General features: G+C 55.6%; 2 protein-coding genes across 16 annotated transcripts in view; both read right to left on the reverse strand.

Moving 5' to 3' along the window:
* Window positions 1-2,193, reverse strand: part of LOC147373182 (cytochrome P450 2D14) — a 31,391-nt gene extending 29,198 nt beyond the window's left edge. For all 4 annotated transcript variants that reach the window (XR_015164587.1, XR_015164586.1, XM_086403089.1 and 1 more), the window contains exons 1-4: window positions 1,927-2,193; window positions 1,028-1,199; window positions 356-508; window positions 90-250 (exon numbers count right to left, since the gene is read on the reverse strand). Coding sequence is in view for 2 of the 4 variants with exons in the window: in XM_086403089.1 (XP_086259215.1) it covers window positions 90-250; window positions 356-508; window positions 1,028-1,199; window positions 1,927-2,115 (675 nt within the window). In the remaining 2 variants the exon portion in view is untranslated. The remainder of the gene's footprint in view (window positions 1-89; window positions 251-355; window positions 509-1,027; window positions 1,200-1,926) is intronic.
* A 7,116-nt stretch (window positions 2,194-9,309) lies between these two features.
* The window catches only part of TCF20 (transcription factor 20), a 193,434-nt gene continuing 182,298 nt past the window's right edge, over window positions 9,310-20,445 (reverse strand). For 3 of the 12 annotated variants that reach the window (XM_086403115.1, XM_086403116.1, XM_086403113.1), the window contains 3 exons: window positions 17,435-17,484; window positions 16,307-16,434; window positions 9,310-10,604 (listed from right to left, as the gene is read on the reverse strand). In XM_086403115.1, coding sequence (XP_086259241.1) covers window positions 16,351-16,434; window positions 17,435-17,484 — 134 coding nt within the window. In that variant the 3' untranslated portion in view covers window positions 9,310-10,604; window positions 16,307-16,350. Of the gene's footprint in view, window positions 10,605-15,089; window positions 15,290-16,306; window positions 16,435-17,434; window positions 17,485-20,445 lie in introns of all 12 variants that reach the window. The other 9 variants (XR_015164595.1, XR_015164594.1, XR_015164591.1 and 6 more) reach the window with 9 other exon arrangements.

Raw genomic sequence — 20,445 nt, forward strand, 5'->3', positions numbered from 1 at the left:
GGTACCTTTCCCGGAAAGCCCTTCCTCCTTCGGGAGGGGGGAGGGGTCGTTGGAGGACCGAGGCCGCCTCTACGGAGCTCTTTCCTCACCTTGCGCACTAAGTTAAACTCTTCCTTCAGCCCATCCTCCGTCAAGTCCAACAGCTTGATGATGCGAGGATCATTGTACTCGAAGCGGCACCCGAAGGTCAGGGAGGCGATCACGTTGCTCACTGCTTTATTCAGGAGGTCCATGGGGCTAAAGGGACGTCCTGGAAGGGGACGGTGCAAAGTAGGGCGTCGCCTCCATCTCTTCTCTCCTAGGCCTCTCCAAACCTCCCAGACCTCCCTGTCCCTCAGCCCCAGCACTCACTCACCGGCCTGGTCTGCGAAGGCGGCACAGAGGCACGAGGCCTCCTCGGTCACCCACTGCTCCAGTGACTTCTTCCCCAGGCCGAAGTTGCGCAGGGTGGTCAGGGAGAAGCGCCGCTGCTCGCGCCAGGCGTCCCCATATCGCGCCAGGATCACTCCTGGGGGCGTGGCGGGCACGTGGGCGTGGCTGGGGTCTGGCCCCGCCCCTCCCGGGGATCTGCTCACAGCCCCGCCCCCATGGGGGAAGTTCTCGGCGCTGCCCCCCCACACTGGCCTCGCCCTTCTGTCCTAAATGCCGCCCACTTTCACACCCCCTTCAGTCTGGAGACTGCCCCCATTCTCTGTCGGCCCACACTGCTCCCCGAGTCTCCCCTGCTAGGCGCCCGTCTTGGCTCCACTTTTTATTTTGCCCACGGAGACCCCGTTTGCCACGTGGGGAAAGTCCTGGCCCGCCCCTGCCCACCCCGACTTTGTCCTCTTTTCCTGCCCACACCGACGTCCCCTTCGCGTTCGCAGTGGCCCTGGGCCGCCCTCTCTTAGTAAGGCCCCGCCCTCTGCCTCATCTAATTTCTCCTCCCCCAACGTTTGGCACAGTCTCCTTTCTCCACCTGCCGCCCCTTCAAATTCGTTGGCTCTTTCCTGCACCGAAAATCTGCGACCCTGCCCTCTCCGCTTGCCTTCGGCGCGCGGCCCGTAACCCAGGTGCTCGTAGACGGCCGGAGGTGGACGGTCGGCAGTGTCCTGGCTGCGGTACACCAGCGCCTCGCGCACAGCCGCCAGCCCGTTGAGCACGACTACCGGCGTCCAGACCTGCTGCAGGCTGAACACGTTCCCGAAGCGGCGCCGCAGCTGCAGGCCAAAGGTCGAGGGTGTTTGGCAAGCCCAGGCCCCGCCAGGCTGTGGGCCCAGCCTCCTGGCATTAGCCTCTGGGCACCTCTGGGTCCCCTCCAGCAGCGAGCAACTGCAAGGACTTTATCTAGTCTTGTGAGCCCGGGGGTTACATCCACTGGTTTTGAGGCTCTCCAGTTGGATGAGACCATCGTACTCACAGACCCAGCTATGGCTGTACAAGTCTCACAAAATGGTCAGCAGGGCAAGTTAGCATCCTATTTTACAGGTGAAGAAACTGAGGTTCATAGAGGGCAGCAGGGAGGCCCAAGGCCTCATGGAGGCCAAAGATTTGAAGCAGATCTCTGTGCCTCTCTCAACCTCGACTTGCCTGGTTTAAAAGGACTCATAACCAGACATCTCCCCCATTCTCAAAACCTTTCCTCCCAACGTGACCCTCAGGGACTCAGGTTCACATAATATAAGAGCTGGCCAGCTGAATCCTCAGTCTGTTGCCATGTTGTAAAAACCCCACCCCCTGGCCTTATCCTCTCTGACCTCTGTTTGGAAACTCCAATCTGTTCTCGGGCCCTTAACAGACGCCCTCCCTCAGGAAGCCTCTCGGATCCGCCTCCTCTTCTTGGCCCAGTTCCTCTTCCGGCCTGTGGCTTCACCCAGCGCCCACTGTCCGCTGCCTGGTGGGGCCCTAGGACCACCGCTGCGCACTCCCCACCCCTTCCGTCCTCACCTGGTTAAAGCTGGGACGCGGGTCCTCGAAGTCCACCTGCAGCAGGTTGCCCAGCACCGGCAGCGGCGTGGGGCCTGGTGGGTAGCGTGGGGCCCAACGTGAGCGCCGGTGCATCAGGTCCAGCAAGAGCAAGAAGATGAGCAGGGCCACGGCCAGGGGCCCCAGCGTGTCCCCAGACAGCAGCCCCATGGCTGCCTCTGTGAGCGCTGGGTTCCTCACCACACGGGCACCCAGGACCAGGCCAGCAGGGGACTCTCACTCCACCTCCGGGGCTCCACCAGTCCGGGGCCTCTGTATAAAGGGAGCGGAGGACCGGCCTTTGGCCTCTGCCCTGAGCTGTCTTGTCGGGGAGATTGTGTTGCCCGAGAGTACAGAGAGGGGTCAAGGAGAGTCAGGCGCACGGGCGGCCACTGTCCCTCACGTGTGCTCTCCACATGCTTCCGGAGGGTGGCTGAAGAGCACAAGAAGTCCCCCTCCCGCGGCCTGACTCCCCAGCTCGGCAGATTCCAGGAAGAATCCGGGATCTTGGGAATGGGTTCTGCCACCACCTGTCGCCTGTCAGCCTCTAATGCGGCCATAGCCCCGTTCCCAGACCATGTCCCTGTCCTGCTGCTGAGGGGCCTTCGCCTCCCAAGCATGTTACTGCTCCTTGCCCCGTGCTGGCGGGAGGACCGACTGCCCAGAGGGACCACAGATAGAGTTCTCGGTGTCCCTCACTTCCCACTGGTGCACTCAACACACACTCAGAATCACCCACTCATAAACCACATTTACACACATTCGCATCCTGACTAGCCCACTCTCGTGCATATCTACACACCCACACAACCGCATCCACGAGTCCTGGGCTACCACTTTCCCCTCGGAGACCAGCCCCAAGGGCTCCAGTTCTCAGGGGCTGCCTGGACTCCGCCGACCTCCCTGGCCCTGGAGGCTGCTCTGGGCGCTGCCGGCACCTGCACCTGGCTGGCTGCTGCCTCAGTTTCCACCTGCTGTGGCTGAGGGAAGTCTGAATCTGGGGCTAGGGAGGCAGCAGGGTTGTTTTCAGAGTTCCCTAGTCACTCTCACCAGCCAGTTTGGTGGCCCAGAGGCCCTTTCCTAAGTTTGTTACAAATTGGTCCTTGGACTTTCCAGCTCTTGTGGCCTCAAGGTGATGAATCTCCTCACGTAGGTGTCCATTTCCTGACTTGGAAAAATGTAAGGTGGGCACTTTACTTTGTTGACTGCCAGTAAGCTCAAGGTATTAGGGTGGGTTAGCATAGGCTGTGACTGTCCTTAGAGAAGTGGGCCTGCTTCCTCCTCATCGATTTGTCCTTTACTCCTGGAACCTGCTCAAACTCATGTCCATCAAGTCGGTGATGCCATCCAATCATCTCATCCTCTGTTGTCCCCTTCTCCTGCCTTCAGTCTTTCCCAGCATCAGGGTCTTTTCAAGTGAGTCAGTTCTTCCCATCAGGTGGCCAAAGTATGGGAGCTTCAGCTTTAGCATCAGTCCTTCCAATGAACAGTCAGGGTTGATCTCCTTTATAATTGACTGGTTTGATCTCCTTTCAGTCCAAGGGACTCTCAAGAGTCTTCTCCAACATTACAGTTCAAAAGCATCAATTTATTTGGCTCTCAGCCTTCTTCGTAGTCCAACTCTCACATCCGTGCATGACTACTGGAAAAACCATAGCTTTGACTAGACGGACCTTTGTCAGCAAAGGAACGTCTCTGCTTTTTAATATGCTGTATAGTTTGGTCATAGCTTTTCTTCCAAGGGGCAAGCATCTTTTAATTTCATGGCTGCAAAATCATCATCTGCAGTGATTTTAGAGCCCAAGAAAATAAAGTCTCTCATTGTTTCCACTGTTTCCCCATCTGTTTGCCATGAAGTGATGGGACTGGATGCCATGATCTTAGCTTTTTGCATGTTGAGTTTTAAGCCAGCTTTTTCACTCTCCTCTTTCACTTTCATCAAGAGGCTCTTCAGTTCCTCTTTGCTTTTGTCCTTGAACATCAGCTGTTAAAACTTCAGAAGACAAGGGAATGGAAACCAGATGGGGATGTAGTTTCTTGACCCTCTCACAGGCCTGCCGAGGACCTCAAGGAGTGGATTCCTGGGCCTCCCTCCTCTCCATGGGTCCAGTCCACTCTGGCTCCAGCCCCATACCCTCCGACCCTGACTCTCTGGTTCCTTCCAGTCCTCCATCAGAGGTGCAAATGCAAACCTTGGTACCACCATGCACAAGTATGTGTCACCTCCAGACTGGAATTACGGCTACCAGGCACTCCCTCTTGGTCAGCCTTTTGCCTCTTCCAGGCAAGGGGTTGGTCACATTATGCCAGGGTTCTGCTAGCCTTAGAACCCTCCAACAACTCAAGGGGTAAGATTTGAGGTTGAGAAGCTGATGGGAACTCAGAGGCCCAAACCCATTCAAATGTAAAGGCATGGGAACTCAGAAGGTGGGGAAGGGGGCATTTCCAGGGCAGGCCTGGTCAAGGCCCCTGCCCCCCACCCATCCCCGGAGTATGTGAGGCAACCTTTCTTTCTGAACACAGCTGGAGTCGTTCAGGGTCCTGGAGGCTCTCCCCTAGCTTACTGAGAGCCTGGAGGAGGCGCTCTGCCCTCCTGTACCCCCTCTTACCCTGTTCCCTCCCTCGCACCCCACCCCCAACAGTGAGAGGACCGGTTCTTCCCAGGTTGCCTTCAATGGGACAGAGTGCTTGTGGTCTCCAGGTGGGGGTCATCAACATTTGCAATCCCTGCTTGGCTTGTGCAAGCAGCTCCTTCCCTTCCAAATTCCCACATCCCCACTCTCCTGCCAGGCCCGGGGCCAGTGGGCGGGGCTGGCTGGGGCTCAACTGGCCCTCTTCAGCTTATCCAGCCTTTCCTGCGTCTTGCCTTGGCCAAAGCTGGGGGGAGGGATGGCGAGGGTGGGCCCCTGCTTCAAAGTGCTCACAACCAAGAGGAGGCGGGGAGCCAGGTGACACCCCAGGCCAGCAGTTGCAGGGATGGCTTTGAGGGCTGTGGGGTCATTTCCCCAGGCTGGAGTAGACTTTCTGGGAAAACCTCCTGGAGGTCTTCGGGTGGCTTGGGACCGCAAACAGGTAACCTGACTGCGGGATTAAGGCACCGCTGCAAAGCAGCAGGACGGTGGCAGCTCCAGGTGGGGCTTTTGCTCTGGCAGAGGACTGGATCGTGGGAAACTCGGGTTCTTGGGCCTCAAGGAGGCAGGGAGACCAGCTCTGAGGCCACTGAAAAGCCCAAGAGGGGAAGACCTGAGGGGAGCCCTGGGGACTTCTCAGAGCCAGCCGGTGGTCTCCCATCGGCCTCAGTCGAATGTTTCTGTCCATTGGCAGCAATCTCCCACCCTGGACGGGCAGAGTCCGGTGGCACTGGCGGGGCTGGCAGGATGGTCGTCACAGCTTGTCACAGCGGCCCCGTTACACTGCCATCTACCCTTTGTGTCATGCCCTCTGCAGTCACTCTACTGGGCGTATGAAGGGCAGTGACAGGTAGCTTGTAATTCAGGCAGTGCCCTCCAAACACCGGGGATGGGGGCTCTAGTCCTGAACAGGGTGGCCTTGGGGAAGGCCTCAATCGTGAGGCCAACGCCCTGTTTCAATCCTTGTGCAATCGTAGCCTTGGATTACCCTGCACTCACACACCAGGCACTGCTGTTCACGCCCCATGCTCCCCACCCCACGTAAGATCGGCTTTATGGTTTCCAAGGCATGGAGTCTCAGGGGTCACAGCAGTGGGTCAAAGTCACAGAGCATCATTAGGGTCAATCTCAAAACTCAGGCTCTGGACCACTGCTCTACAGCGGAAATACACTTCTATGAGGCCCGAGGGCCAGCATTTAAGTTCCTGCAGGCTTATTATTTTAGAAACACGCTCAGGCGGCCCTTGCTGGCTTCTGCTTTGGTGAAGCAGCGGGTGTTTGAGGGATGGGCACCCCTCCCCCACCCCGCCCCGCACACCTCGGGGTCGCAGGTGTTGGCCCCGGCAGGGAAGGCGCCTCCGACCCCGAGACCGGGTCTGAGTCCCGAGTCCGGGAAGACGTCAGCAAGATGGCTGGCGAGCAGCGCCCGGGGCCCGAGCCCCCAGGCACGGAGTCCCGGCCCTGGGCCCCCAAGGCTACACGGAGCAAGCTCCCTGGAAAGCAGGTGGGCAGCTGCAGTGCCCAGCGAGGGCGCGGGGAAAGTTGGTGGCATTTCGCTTGCCCCCTGCCCTGCCCCCGGGGCAGACACCCCCCCCCCTCAGTTTCCGCTGCTGCCTGGGGGGCAGGAGGAGTGGGAGCCGGCTCTGGCCGGTGTAGGGGTTCCCGTGGGCCCAGAGGTCTCACCTGACTCCGGTACTGCCCACTGGGGTCCAGGCTGCAACCGCGCTTGCAAGTCTGGCTGGCGGACAACGGGGGCGCGGGGCCGGGAGCCACGGGGTGCAGGCAGATTCCTCCCGTGGTTTTCTGGGAACTGGGCTGGGCAAGACGGGAAAGTTCTGGAGCTTGCCCGCACAATGTGAACTTGCCTCAGGCTTCCCTGGTGGCTCAGAGGTTAAAGCATTCTGCCTGGAATGCGGGCGACCTGGGTTTGATCCCTGGCTCAGGAAGATCCCCTGGAGAAGGATATCGCAACCCACTCCAGTACTCTTGCCTGGAGAATCCCATGGAGGGAGGAGCCTGGTAGGCTACAGTCCATGGGGTCGCAGAGTAGGACACGACTGAGCGATTAAACTTGTAACTTGTAAGTTAAGGCGGTCACCTAAACCTTGTGTTTTTGAACCGCGGTTTAAAAACTTAACTCTTACAAAATACACCAACACTGCACACCTATCATAGAATGATCAAAATCCAGAACGCTGACACCACCCAACTCCGACAAGGGTGAGCTCTCATTCCCTGCGGGTGGGTGGGAATGCAGACTGGGGCAGCCACTTTGGAAGACAGTCTGGCAGTTGATTATTAAAAAAAAAAAAACCCTGCACACTTGTGTTTATAGCAGTTTTATTCATAATTGCTGAAGAGTGGAACAACTGTCTTCCAGTAGGTGAATGGATAAACTGGGGTGCATCCCGGCAACAGAATATTCAAGAGAAGAGAAACTGAGCCTCTTAAAGCTGAGAGTGAAAAAGCTTAAAACTCAACATCCAGAACACTAAGCTCATGACATCTGGTCCCATCACTTCATGGTAAATAGATGGGGAAAAGAAACGGACACAGCGACACTTTATTTTTCTTGGGCTCCAAAATCACTGCGGATGTGACTGCAGCCACGAAAGTAAAAGATGCTTGCTTCTTGGAAGAAAAGCTATTGCAAACCTGGACAGTGTATTCAAGCAGAGACATCACTTTGCCAAGAAAGGTCCATATAATCGAAGCTATGGTTTTCCAAGTAGTCATGTATGGATGTGAGAGTTGGACTATAAAGAGGGCTGAGTGCCGAAAAACTGATGCTTTTTTAAACTGTGGTGCTGGAGAACAGTGTCTCTTGGACAGCAAGGGATCAGTCAGTCCTAAAGGAAATCAACCCTGAATATTCATTGGAAGGACTGATGCTGAAGTTGAAGCTCCAATACTTTGGCCACTTGATGTGAAAAGCCAACTCATTGGAAAAGACTCTGATGCTGGGAAAGATTGAGAGGAGAAGGGGATGACAGAGGATGAGATAGTTTGATGGTATCACTGACTCAATGGACATGAATTTAAGCAAACTCCGGGAGACTGTGAGGGACAGGGAAGCCTGGGGTGCTATAGTCCATGGCATCACAGAGTCGGACCCTGAGCAACTGAACAACAAAAAAAAGAAATGAGCTATCATGCCATGAAAAGACATGGAGGAACCTTAAATGCCTATTACCAAATGAAAGAAACCAATGTAAAAAGGCTACACACTGTGTAACTCCAACCCTATGACATTCTGGAAAACACAAAAACTATGGACCCAGTAAAAGATCCGTGGTTGCCAGGGTAAGAGGAGGGAGGGATAAAGAGAGGCAGCACAGAGAATTCTTACAGCATGAAGCTGCTCTGTATACTGGCGGTATGTACATGTCATTATGGGCCTCCCTGGTGGCTCAGAGGTAATCTGCCTGCCAATGCAGGAGATGTGGGTTTGAACCCTGGGGTCGAAAGATTCCCTGGAGAAGGAAATGGCAGCCCACTCCAGTATTCTTGTCTGAGAAATCCCATGGACAGGGGAGCCTGGCGGACTATAGTCCATGGGGTCGCAGAGCTGGACAGGACTTAATGATTAAACAACAGCAAACCCATGTCATTGTACGTTTGTCCAAACTCAGAGCGCACACCACCAAGATGAACCCCAACGTAAACTATGGGCTGTGGGTGACCATGTGTTGATGCAAGTTCACCAAAGACAAGGCACTGCCCTGGTGGGGAGCGCTGACACTGGGGGAGGCTGTGCGTGTGTGGGGGCAGAAGATGCATGGGGAATCTCCGTACCTTCTGTGCAACACTGTGATGAACCTAACACTGCTCTAGAAATAAAGTCTGTCCAAAAAACAGAGAACTCAAAAGAGTGGCAGGAGCTGAAATGCCCATGAACAGTTGAGGCTTCTTACAGAAGCCGGAAAGCTAGAGTTGGGAGTGAGGCGTGGAATAGGGCCACTCCCCAGTGAATGGTCATTTCAGGAGCCAGTTTGAGGAACCATCACCAGTGTTTTACTCAAAGTATCATCAGCCCAGTCAAAAGAATTTAAAAAAGGCAAAATGAAGAACCAACCATCTTCTGTCAGGAAAGTATTTTCCTGAAGATATGTTCAAGGTTTGTGGTTTAAGCCCAACACCTGCAATCTCTCAATCTCATCTGAACTGTGTTAATGCCAAGACCAGACAGGATGCCAAGGAAATAAAGAACCATAATTCCTATGCAGGTTCCGTGGCCCACACAGCATACCCACCCACACCTCCATCCTGGTGGAGCAAAATGAGAATTGGACCACACTGCTGGATGGAGCCATTGTAACAAAATTAATCTGCCATTTCTGCAGCCTCAAACTGATAAGCACACCAGAACTCATTTATAATTGCTTATTTCTACTTCACAGCATTCCTTCCAGTGTTTCTGTTTTTTAAAACAAAGTCCATTAACATTGCATTATTTTTTAATAAGCTTTAAAATTCACATTGATTGGAATTTTGTCCTCCTCTCAAGTAATCTGGCCATCTTCACACACGGCTGAGTTCGACCCACCAGGCTGAGCGGCTAGAACTGTCCTTGGTTGGGATCATTCCAGGGTCTGCTGCAAGGGCCCTGGGCCTGCGGGAGGCCTAGGTGGCTGGGCCAGTCTGATGGCAGCCACCTCCGCAGCAGAATCAGAGCCAGCCTGACGGCTGGAATGGGAGGAGAAAGAGACACGTTTGCTTCAAACAAAAAAGGAAACAAGGTTAAAATGAAGTTTATTATTTTTTTGATTTTTTTTGATTTTTTTAAATAAAACTGTTTGTGAAACAGCTATTTTATCCCCACGGCAGAGTGACCCCTGAAAGATGCACTAACCCCTTCTTAAGGCCTTAACAAGATTTTTTTTTTGTACTTTTTTCTTTTTTTAAAACTCAGATATTTAAAAATTATACAATTTACAAAACAAAACAAAACAACACAACATAGAGAATCATGTAGCGGGGGGCTGCTCAACTGGCAGGCTCCCTTATCCTTTATAAAAGTGAAAGCAAAGAAGAAAGGGTGGAGTGGGTGCTCCTGGTCAGCTTACCTCCCCCCCCACCCATGAGCACATCTGACACCGTCCTTCCCTGTGTCCACTCCTACGGCCTAGGTTTGTCCATCCGCCCTGGGGGTCAGGGCACAACAGCTGCCTGGAACGTGCCCAGGGGCAGCCATCCCTTGATCCTGCCGGCCAAGCCGCTTTGGTGGGACCCTCGGGGCTCTCACCGGCCAAGGACCCAGGACACAGTTGTGACCGTGGGGCCTCCGCCTTGGGGCATCCGCCAATGTCCCCTCCCCCGAAAAAAAAAAAAATTAAAAAAATAATAAATAAATAGTGTTTCTGGAAATGAAAAAGATTTATTTTTGTGTTTAAACATCATTCTCCCATTCTTGAAAACACGGACCATCCCCCACTTCCCTCCCCCTTGACCTTCCCACTTTTGAGACAAATTACTGACAAAGACACGGTTTGGTGTGGTTCGTCTGTTCCTCTGACCCTGGGTCTAGAGTCTCTGAATTGTGTGAGCTGGGCCAAGGATCTAAGCCACCCCTGTCCTTGTGAGATCAGAGTTTGTTCAGTTCAATTTCACATTTAAATTTCACGTTATTGGAACAAATTTGGAGTTCTTTAACTAGATAATTTTAAAATAGAATCAAAAGGGATAGCGCACCTTTCATTTAAACAAAGTCTTTCCAGACTAAAAATAGATTTATATATATATATTTTTATCCCTCCCTTTTAATTCCCCCCACCCTTTCCCATCATCCCACCCCTCCCCCCTCCCCCCACACGGTCACTATGGAGATTGTGTCCATGGAAACAGCCATTCCAACGTCTTGGGTCTTTCTTTCCTGTGGTGTCACCGGTTTGAGAGTGATGTAAGAACTTAGGAAGGAAGTGCTGGCGCGGGCAGGCACGCGGGGTGGGGCGGGGTGGGGTGTGGCTGCACAGGAGGACCGTTTCCATTCCATCACGAGTATCCACCACCTTCTCATCTCCACAGTCTCACCTGCAAGACAAGCAGACACTGGGTGCTGGGAACCTCTTCATGGTGCTGCAGCCCACAGCCCCTGCTCTGTGGTGGCGCGACTCTGCAGGGACTGGCAGCCGGGACCGGAGACACCCAGGGCCCGTGGTAGAGCCGGCTGTGTGGCTCTGGGCCTGAAACAGGGTAAAGGCAGCAATGACCTGGCCAGCTGCACTGGGTATGGACTCGGAGTGCCCCTCCCCAGTGTGTGGAGGGAGCCGAGACCAGGAGAGACTCCCCTGACCCCCGAGGTGGGGCTGCCTGCAGTGGGGCAGCTCTTGGGGTGACCCTTGCTCAGGATGCTGCCCCCTGGGGCCTATAGCAGGACTCAGCACGTGGGCCTGGGGACCTGTCCTCACAGAGGTGGCTGAGCACCCAGCTGATATGGAAAAACCGGCTCAGGACCACAGGACCATGCCCCGGTCCCCTCCAGCCACAGGCGGCGCTCTCACAGCTAACAGAGAACACTCCCGGGAGCTCCAAGGGGAGGGCGGCTCTCAGGTCACCCTCTGGGGCTCCCCAGGCCCTGCCACTGGCGTCTGTCTCTCCTTCTGGCCCGGGCCCCAGGTTTAGGAAGACTCTCCTGGTGGCCACCGAGGGTACGCGGGCTTGTACCAAGGGCCTCCTCAGGATACTTCATGGGTCCTTACGTGTGCAAGGATCTCAGAGACACAGCAATTTCCAGGAATTCAGTCCAGAAAAATTAGGCCAAGAGCCACGTGTGGTGACACCCGTGTGTGTGTGTGTGTGTGTGTGTGCGCGCGCGGGGGCTCACCTGGCTTCTTCCTCAAACCCTTTCCAGTGCCCTCCACCAACCAATAGACCTCAGGAAAACCCAGGCATCACCAGTCCCTTTTCTGCTTCTGTAAAACTTACTAATACACAAACTAGTTAAGGCTAGCCTGTGTATACAAGCTAAGAACAGACATTCCCGCCAGCCCTTGCCAGAAAGAGATTCCTAGCTGCTTGGCAGAAAACATGAATAACAGTAAGGGGCTTGCAGGGCAGCAGGACAGCATCGCCGCCCTCAGGCAAAAGCAGACCCTGGGCCTCCAGCTGCCGGGGCCAGGAGCTGAGCCACCCTGCCATGGGCCACAGAGTGGCTTCCCCCGCACCCAGGGAGTCACCCCAGCACCCCCTCCCCCAGCACGGACTCTCTCCACTCTGGTTTCCTGATGCTAAGGCTGCCAGGAAAGGGGGAGAAGAAGCAGCCTTCTCTGGTGTCGCCCCAGGAACCAAAGGCCCTCTATCAAGGCGATGCCAGGGCAGGGCTGCCAGGGGGCCTCAAACAAGGACCAAAGGGGTCAAATCTTGCCGGGGATGTGGGCCATGGGCGGGAACAGAGGACAAGTGCCCGCACATCCTGCAAAGCTCAGCTCATGGACCGAGGGCCAGGAGCAGGGTCTGCCCTCTCCCCAGCACTTGGCAGTCTCCAGCCTGCACCCTCTAGAATGCAGGTGGTCTCGGCACCAGGGTCTGCCTGGCCGGAGGGCTCCGCAGGCCGCTGGCCTGGGCTCCTTCCCTTGGTGCCACTGGGGGGCCTGGGCATATCCGTCCATATCCGCTGCCAGTGCCCGGCCTTCCGGCGTTCCCCGCAGGGACCTCCCCAGGGTCTGATACCTGACTGACCCTGAATATAATGGAGCCTTAACTTCTCCATTATTCCTAAAAACTATTCCTTTAGTAGGAAGAATGGGAAGAAAACTCTCGAAACATCTAGTAGGGGCCAGGCACTATGCCAGGAGCCCTACAGACACTTCTTCACTGGAACACTGCGAGGCCTGACCCCCCCCCCCCCGCCGCCACCCCCATCATCTTGGAGACAAAGCCCTGAGGGAGGGGACCTGTGCAGCCCAAAGCCCTGGGCTGGTTAGACTTGGGACTGGGGCTCATGGTCAGCAAAGCTCTTCTGACTGGGCCCCTGGGACTCTGCCTTGGAGCCTCCATTGCTCAGGTCTGTCCAAAGGCGCCGGAGGTGGCTGAGGAGACAGCACCAGGGCAGAGCCGTGGCCCGTGAGTGAGCGGGCGGCCCTCTGTGCTGAGGCCGCTCTCTTCTCTGTAGTAAGGCACCGGTGTGTTCGGCTGTTGGCGAACAATCGGGCCTTCATCCCAGGCCAAAGCATTCCCATCAGCCTCTTCCTGCTGCCCTTCAGCTTCACCTCGGCCGCCTGGACCTGGGGGGGACCTCCATCTGACTGAGGCTGCCCTCGCCTTTGTAAGCTGAGACCTGAGCCTGCTGGGGAGCACGTGAGGAGCCTGCACCCGCCCGACGCCATCAGGTCAGCGCCCTCCTCCCTGGGCCGCCCCATGAGGACAGGAACTACCCTGCACGCCCTCCTCCCCCCAAATCCTGGGCCAGTGCATGAAGAGGCCAAGACAGCTGCCCCGTCCTTGTGGGAGGACAGTCTAGTGGAGATGCAGATGGTTTGTGAACATACCAGCGACTCGAAACCATGGTGACGCCAGGGAGGTGGCAGAGTGGGGACAAGGGGACTGGGAAGGCTGCTCTGAGGACGTGCCCTGAAGCTGAGACCCAAAGCGGAGACAAGGCACAGCACCACGGCCCAGGGAGCCGAGTGTGGGCACAGGACCCCTGAGGGAGGCGGCCAGGCGCTGAGGAGTCAGAGGAGGTGACCCCAGGGCCCTCGGAGGTGAGCTGAGGAGCTGCACTTGGCCCTACAGGTGGCGGGAACCTCAAGTCGAGGAGAGACAGGAGCTGGTGCAGAGCGGCAGTGCGTGCGGGGCCGCGGGGTGGGCGGGAAGGAGGACCCGGGACATGACCCTGGGCACTAACCTTGCACCCAGGACAAGGCAGAGCTGGACGGAGGTCACGGCTTCCCGCCACTGGGTGGGCCGGGTGGGAATGGGGCCTCCATGTCTACAGCCAATGAGAACGAGGGACGGGCGAGGAGCCTCGTCCACTAGCTGCCTCGAGCCGGGGAGAGGGCGGAAGTGGCTGGCCAAAGCTCCTGCACCTGCAGACCCGGGAGGGGGCCGCCCACTGACCTTTCCTCCTGGGCACAGCTGGCCTGGCCAGGTACCTCACGTGGCAGTGGGAGATGAGAACTCGCATCTCCATGCCCTCAGCCCTGGCGTTTTCTGCCAGACACGGCTGCGCCGGGCACGGTGGAGACATTTCTTAACTGCATCCTCACAAGGCCGGCCACCGTTAGTCCTCTTTTCACAGAAGGAGGAACTGAAGCACAGAGATGCTAAGTGGGCTGACGCTGTCACACAGCACTCTCCACACCACAGGAATAATCGCTGCCCCTTCCCCACCTTGTGATGGTGGACCTGCGCCCCCAGCACAGACCCCAAGGTGAATGCTCCCTGAAGGGAGGGGCTGCGTCCGCCCCTCACGCTGGGGCTTCCCACCACCTGCAGAGGGCGGGCGAACCCAGGAGAAGGGCCCTGCCTTGACAAGCACTTCAGGGGCACGAGACGGCGCTCTGTCCCTCCCTTCCCTCCAAGAGGGAAAGGTCTGACCTCAACAGACTTGAAACAACCCCAAACGGAGGGACAGGCCACTCGATCACTCAGCGCCTCGTTTCTTTGGTATAAACATGACAGCAACACCCACCCTGTGAGGATGAACCATGAGGCTTGTCGTCCTGTGAGAGCGGAGGGCTCTGGCAGCTGGCAGAGCCCAAGAATGGGCAGAGAGGAAGGCGAGGATGAACAAAATTAAAATTTCCAAGAGGAAACTGGGCCCAGACTTCCTATTTTTCTCAAACACAGCCTGGGATTCCAGGACAAGAACAAAAGGCCCCAAGTAACTCATGGTTCTTCCCCAACCGGCTCTTCCCAGACACTTCCGGGAACACTCCCCATGGCCTCCGTTCCAAGCGGCTCTAAACACCAGGGCTGGGAAGGTGGCAGAGCCGCTCAGAAACAGTGACACCATCAAGCCCAGGGACACGCGGAAGGGCCAACAGAAATGGGCCTGGAAATCCCCCAGACTGCTGCTGGCCTGAGGGTCACTGGACCCTGCAGGTTCTAGACTCGGAGAGCTCCTCGTGGTGGCCAGCTTTCCGCCCCCATCCCCGTGCCCTCCATTCCCACCCCCACCCGTGGAAAAGCAGGAGAGAAAAGAGAGAGTGCGGAGTCCTCACTGGACACCTTCATGAGAGCACTGTAACCCCCACGGGCTCATCACCCAGCCGAGGGCCTTCTCTGGAGGCTGGTACTGGGACCCACCTAAGAAACAAGTGACTTGCCAGATGAAAACTGCCACGTCCCGGGATGAATTTTAGGCAGACTCCCACCCCTTGTAACACAGATGCTCAGTCGTGTCTGACTTTTTGCGACCCCATGGACTGTAGCCCTCTAGGCTCCTCTGTCCATGGGATTTTTCAGGTAAGAATACTGGAGTTGGGTAGCCATGCCCTCCTCCAGGGGATCTTCCTGACCCAGGGATCAAACCCAGGTCTCCTGTCTCCTGCACTGCACTGCAGGTGGATTCTTTACCTGCTGAGGCCCCGGGGAAGATTCGTAACAAGGGGGAGGGAACATTCCAGAGACTCAGGCACACAGTGCTGCCCCAGAGAGCCAGGCCTTGCACACCAGTGTGTGGGTCGCAGACGCCTGGAGTAAACACAGATGCTCTCACCTGAAGAGAAATAATCCCTTAATGAACATTTCTGAGACAACTGGCTGCCTGCCCCATCCTGTAGAAGCAAGTGCTCCAGGTTAGTTACATTTTGCTTCTTCTTCTCATAATCTGTTTTGCTTTTCCCTCAGTGACTCAGTACGGACGGGGAGGATGTGGAAGGCTGGGTGGAGGTGGGCACTGCGGGCTCATTGCTTCAAGAGACCCAAGTCATATAATCCTGCTCTCACAGGCACACGCTACCAGCCCCGACCACGAACCCACAGACACACTCATGGAAAGCACAACTCAATCTCCTGAGAATTTTAAAAGTAAAATTAAATGTGCTAAAGTCTGCTGAATCTTTGAGGGGATTTTCCTTCCCTTTCCACTTATATGAAAGGAATCTTTCATAGCACCGGGAGGCAGGGGAAGATTTCACATAACAAAACTTGGGGAATTTTTGTTTTTCAAAGGAGAACTCACTCAAAGGTTTAGAGCTGTGGTGGTGGTGTAGTCGTTAAGTCGTGACTCTTTGCGACCCCATGGACTGTAGCCCACCAGGCTCCTCTGTCCACGGGATTTCCTAGGCAAGAATACTGGAGTGGGTTGCCATTTCCTTCTCCAGGGGATGTTCCCGACCCAGGGATGGAACCTGCATTTCATACACTGCAGGCAGATTCTTTCTGTCTGAGCCACCAGGGAAGCCCAAGCTTTAGAGACATCAAGCAAACTAAAAAAGAAAAGATCTCTGGTGAGAAGCCTTTCTGAGACGGGGAAAGAGCGAGGGCTGCAGGCAAAAGCAGCCCCACCTTAGAGGCTCCATCCCGGAAGCCAGCTGCCCCCAGGAGCCCCACCCAAGGCCTGCCTTCAGGAACAGCCCCCTGATCCCTAGTGGACGATGGAACCATTTTAAAGCCCCACATTATCTTTCTACACGTATTCTGGGGGGCTAAGCAACAAACAGAGAAGTGCTTTATCCACCGGGTGTTGGCCTCATGCAATTAGATACCCAGGTGCCGCCTGGCCAGGGCGAGCAGGAGGCAGAGGCCACGACACCCCATCGCAGTCCGCAGGGGCGGTGGCCCCGACTCACCTGTGCTTGCTGTACTTTCCATTCCCACGAGCACACTGCCCCCCTCACCCCCGCTCCGACTGCTCTGTGCTGAGGCTGCCTTTCGCTGTCTTGTTCTGCAAGGGGGGGACAGGGCATGGGAGGGGAGGCTGACGCCGGCAAAGCCAAGGAGACGAGACAGGAGGGACAGAGAACGAGCGTGCGGGTCAGGGCGGGCGGAGGTGAGGCAAGGAACGCACATGGAAAAGGAAAGAAAAAGCAGAGAGTCAGTACTGCACGACATACAGGAGATACTCAAGACAGGGTTTGCTGACGCAAAATGTGACCCTTCAAAAAGGGAAGTTTAAAAAAAAGTACAAATGAAGTAAAAAATAAAGAGAAAATTCTAAGATCCAAGGATCCATCTTGGGAAATAATTTTTAAAGAAAAGCATCAGTAAGCATCCTTCAGAAGCAATTTGAGGGCAGACTGTCAAGATGACCTCTTTCTAGTACCTTCTGGCCCCACTGAGTGGAGACTGAAGACCGTGAGCACGAGTGGCCACCAGGGGTCAGTGTGACCTCAGCCGGAGGAGAGCCGCCGCTGCAGGAGCGCCAGGTGGAGGCCTCCACAGCCCAGCCCTTCCTGGGGGTCCCTTCTCCACATCCTCCCCTCCCCACACCCGTGAGTGGTGTTTTGGAAATAGGCCATTCACACACTCCGCCCGCATCTTCCTTCCCTTCCTAAATTTGAGAGGCGACCAAAAGACCAACTCTTGAACCAAATGCAGACACCATGGGCTGCACCTGTGGAAGCAGAACCTGGCGGGGATGGCGTTTCCCCGAGAGCCGGGCGTCAGCTCTCTCTAATCGGGGAAGACGCCTCTGCTCTGCATCCAGGCCTACAGCCAACCTCACCCCACGCCAGTCTGTGGTCTGGGGTTCCACTAAACTAAGGCGGAAACCAGGAGTTACGTGCATTTCTCTGAACAGACAAACACCTTCTCCCCAGCTCCGCCACCACATGGTGCTGACCCCACATCACAGGGCTGTTTGCCCCTCCACCCACTAAGCCCTGGCCTGAGACTGAATATCAGGTCTCCAGGTCTTTCAGGAGGAGCCCCCGACCCCCTAGTCCTGCAGGGAGCACCGGCTCTGCAGGCTGACTCACCTTGTGCTTGGGGCACCTCACCGAGAAGTTCTCCTCATGGAGCAAACAATCTGCAAGACAGAGGGGACAGTCAGGAGGAGCCTGGCGTGGGGCACAGCCTGAGGGGCGTGGGGTGGGGGTCACACATGGAGGTAGAGGACCGCGCACTGTGATTTTTAATAGCAGAACATGAGAGACACTCCCAAATAGCCTATGGCACCTCAACATGGTGGACTATCAGTCGGTTAGACAAGGTTTCAGAATAGGTAACAGCATGGGGAAACACGATGCACACTGCTCGGATACACACGTGTGCAAGTACAATCCCGTTTGTCACAATGTCTCTACGCATAAAGGACAAAGGAGATCTACCAAAATATAACAGTATCCGAAATCTTACTCTTTGGATAGTAAGATTATCAGATCAGATCAGATCAGTCGCTCAGTCGTGTCCGACTCTTTGCGACCCCATGAATCGCAGCACGCCAGGCCTCCCTGTCCATCACCAACTCCCAGAGATCACTCAGACTCACGTCCATCGAGTCAGTGATGCCATCCAGCCATCTCATCCTCTGTCGTCCCCTTCTCCTCTTGCCCCCAATCCCTCCCAGCATCAGAGTCTTTTCCAATGAGTCCACTCTTCGCATGAGGTGGCCAAAGTACTGGAGTTTCAGCTTTAGCATCATTCCTTCCAAAGAAATCCCAGGGCTGATCTTTAGAATGGACTGGTTGGATCTCCCTGCAGTCCAAGGGACTCTCAAGAGTCTTCTCCAACACCACAGTTCAAAAGCATCAATTCTTTGGTGCTCAGCATTCTTCACAGTCCAACTCTCACATTCATACATGACCACAGGAAAAACCATAGCCTTGACTAGACGAACCTTTGTTGGCAAAGTAGACACTAATTTTATTTTTTCTGTATTCCCATGATCATATCCTGTTGTTTTAACAATCTCCAGTAAATGTTCTTTTTAGAATTTCTTATCCTAGGCTAAGCCCACTCCACAGGCCCACGCCAAGGCTTCCTTGTGAAAACACTGAATCCACAGGCCTCTTTTCTCCTGTCAAGTCACAGGTCAGAGGCAGAAAGGAGGCCAGGCCCAGCCCTGCTGCCGCCCTCTCCCCTGAACCATGGAGATGCTGGAGAAGCTCCTCAAGCCACACTAAAGGCTGCAGGGGAAAGTGAAACCCCACGAGGGGCTGTGAATCCTCAGCCCCAGAGCCAGAGGTGGTGGCAGGATGTTAATACTGGTCACACGTTCTCAGAGAGCTCCCAGACACCATGGCAGGGGGCGGCATGGTACTTAGCCTTGTTAAATTTACAATTTAACTCAGCTTTAAAGCGAGGTCCAGATGAGCGGCCTGTGTAGCCACAGATTTCAAGTGAAATAATAATAAGCAAGGGGATACGCAAATGGAAACTTCTGAGACTCTCTACATTTTATACAAACCAACAGAGACCCTCTCACAATCTGGCTGAGCCACCTCCCCTCTGGAGTCCCAGGATCCTCGGACTGGGTTGATTTAGTCCTCTCAGCCCCAGGCAAGCCTGAGGGCTCGGGCAACAGCAAGTGCTGCTCATCTGTGCCTCACCTCACACCCTCAAGCAAACAGCACAGCAGTAAATGAAATGAGCTAATTTACAACCCACAAGTACACAGTGTGACCCAGGCTCCTGCCGCTCCAGTTAGCCAGAGAGCTCCCGGACAGCAGGGGTGGACAGCTGGAGCCTGAAGGAGGCGCCTTCGCCTCACCTGGGCAGTGGCCACAGCATGCCAGCAGAGATGGCACAGACCATGCGGGGCGAGGCCACCCTCCCACCCCAGGGGTTTACAGAAATGAGGAGGGGGTGCGTGAGTTGGAAAAGATACCATCAGGAAGGCAGAGGTCTGAGATGGCCCTCACACAGCCATGAAACAGTGACCAGCAGCGATGAACCATTAGTAAAATGTGCTTCTAGTTAGGAAACATGTTCCCTCGAAGTTAAAAAGCAGAAAAGAAATAAAACAATAGAAGTGAACGCTAAAGGCAATTTGGAACTAGTCCCTGGTACTTCTGGAAACGGAGTGTCCTTAACCAATCTACGAAACCTTCTCACAAGGCCTCCCACGCGGGCAAAGGCGCTCCTCATTCTGGTGAGGTCACAGGCCCGCAGGACATGCACTTCCCCCTCCTGGCAGGACGAGAAGCACAGCTGAAGAGCGCAGACACCTGCAGGGGCCGGGGAGCCTCTTCTAGACTGCCTCCCGCCAGCCTCCCCAGGGGAGAGTGAGGAGGGGCGGGAGGCTCGCAGCAGGCACGGCGGCTCGCTGGCTTCCGTGAGCCCCTGGCCTACCCAGTGCAGAGGGCCCGGTCAGCACTTTCCCACGGTGAAGTCAGAGCACCACACAGGCCAGCAGAGACTCACCAGGCTGCCGAGTCGGCAGGGTGGCTTCCAGACACAGACGCCAACACCCCAGGCCAGCGCTCCGCTTTGAGAATCCTCTCTAGGCGTAGGGGTGGAGGACTCTGCTGAGCTTCTCGCCACAAGCTATGTGGGGCCTCAGATACCCACACGCACCCACATACGCTCCAGCTAGGGTGGTGAGCCCAGGGAGGGAGAAAACAGAAGGCCATCTCGTGTCCTTGGGGTCTACTGAACCCCAGCAGCCTCCAGCTCAGCTACGGTCTCTCAGGGCTACACCGAGTGCTCACACTGGCAAAACCAGGCTGGGACTGGGGGGTCCGCCAGCCTCACCCCGCCTCACTGAGCAGCCTCACACCAAGCAGCAGTCTCCTGGGGCCGGAGGAAGTGGGAAGAGGGCAGAGGAAGGCCTTGAACTGGCTTCTGTGACGCAGACAGCTCCTTTCCAGGGAGTGGCCAGACCACCAGTCATTTTACAGAGCCCATCAGGGACTCTAAACCCCCTGCCAAGATCAAAGTCGGCAGAGAGAGCAGCTTTAAAATGCTGCAGGAAGGGGGGCCGCAGGTGAAATTCCCAGCTGTGTTTCCTCTTGAAGCCCCTTTAGGCAAGACCACTAACGCACAGTGG

This window comes from Bos grunniens, chromosome 5 (genome assembly GCF_055505025.1).
Source record: "Bos grunniens cultivar Pamir isolate PY7600 chromosome 5, Bosgru_T2T1.0, whole genome shotgun sequence".
Lineage (NCBI taxonomy): Eukaryota > Metazoa > Chordata > Mammalia > Artiodactyla > Bovidae > Bos > Bos grunniens.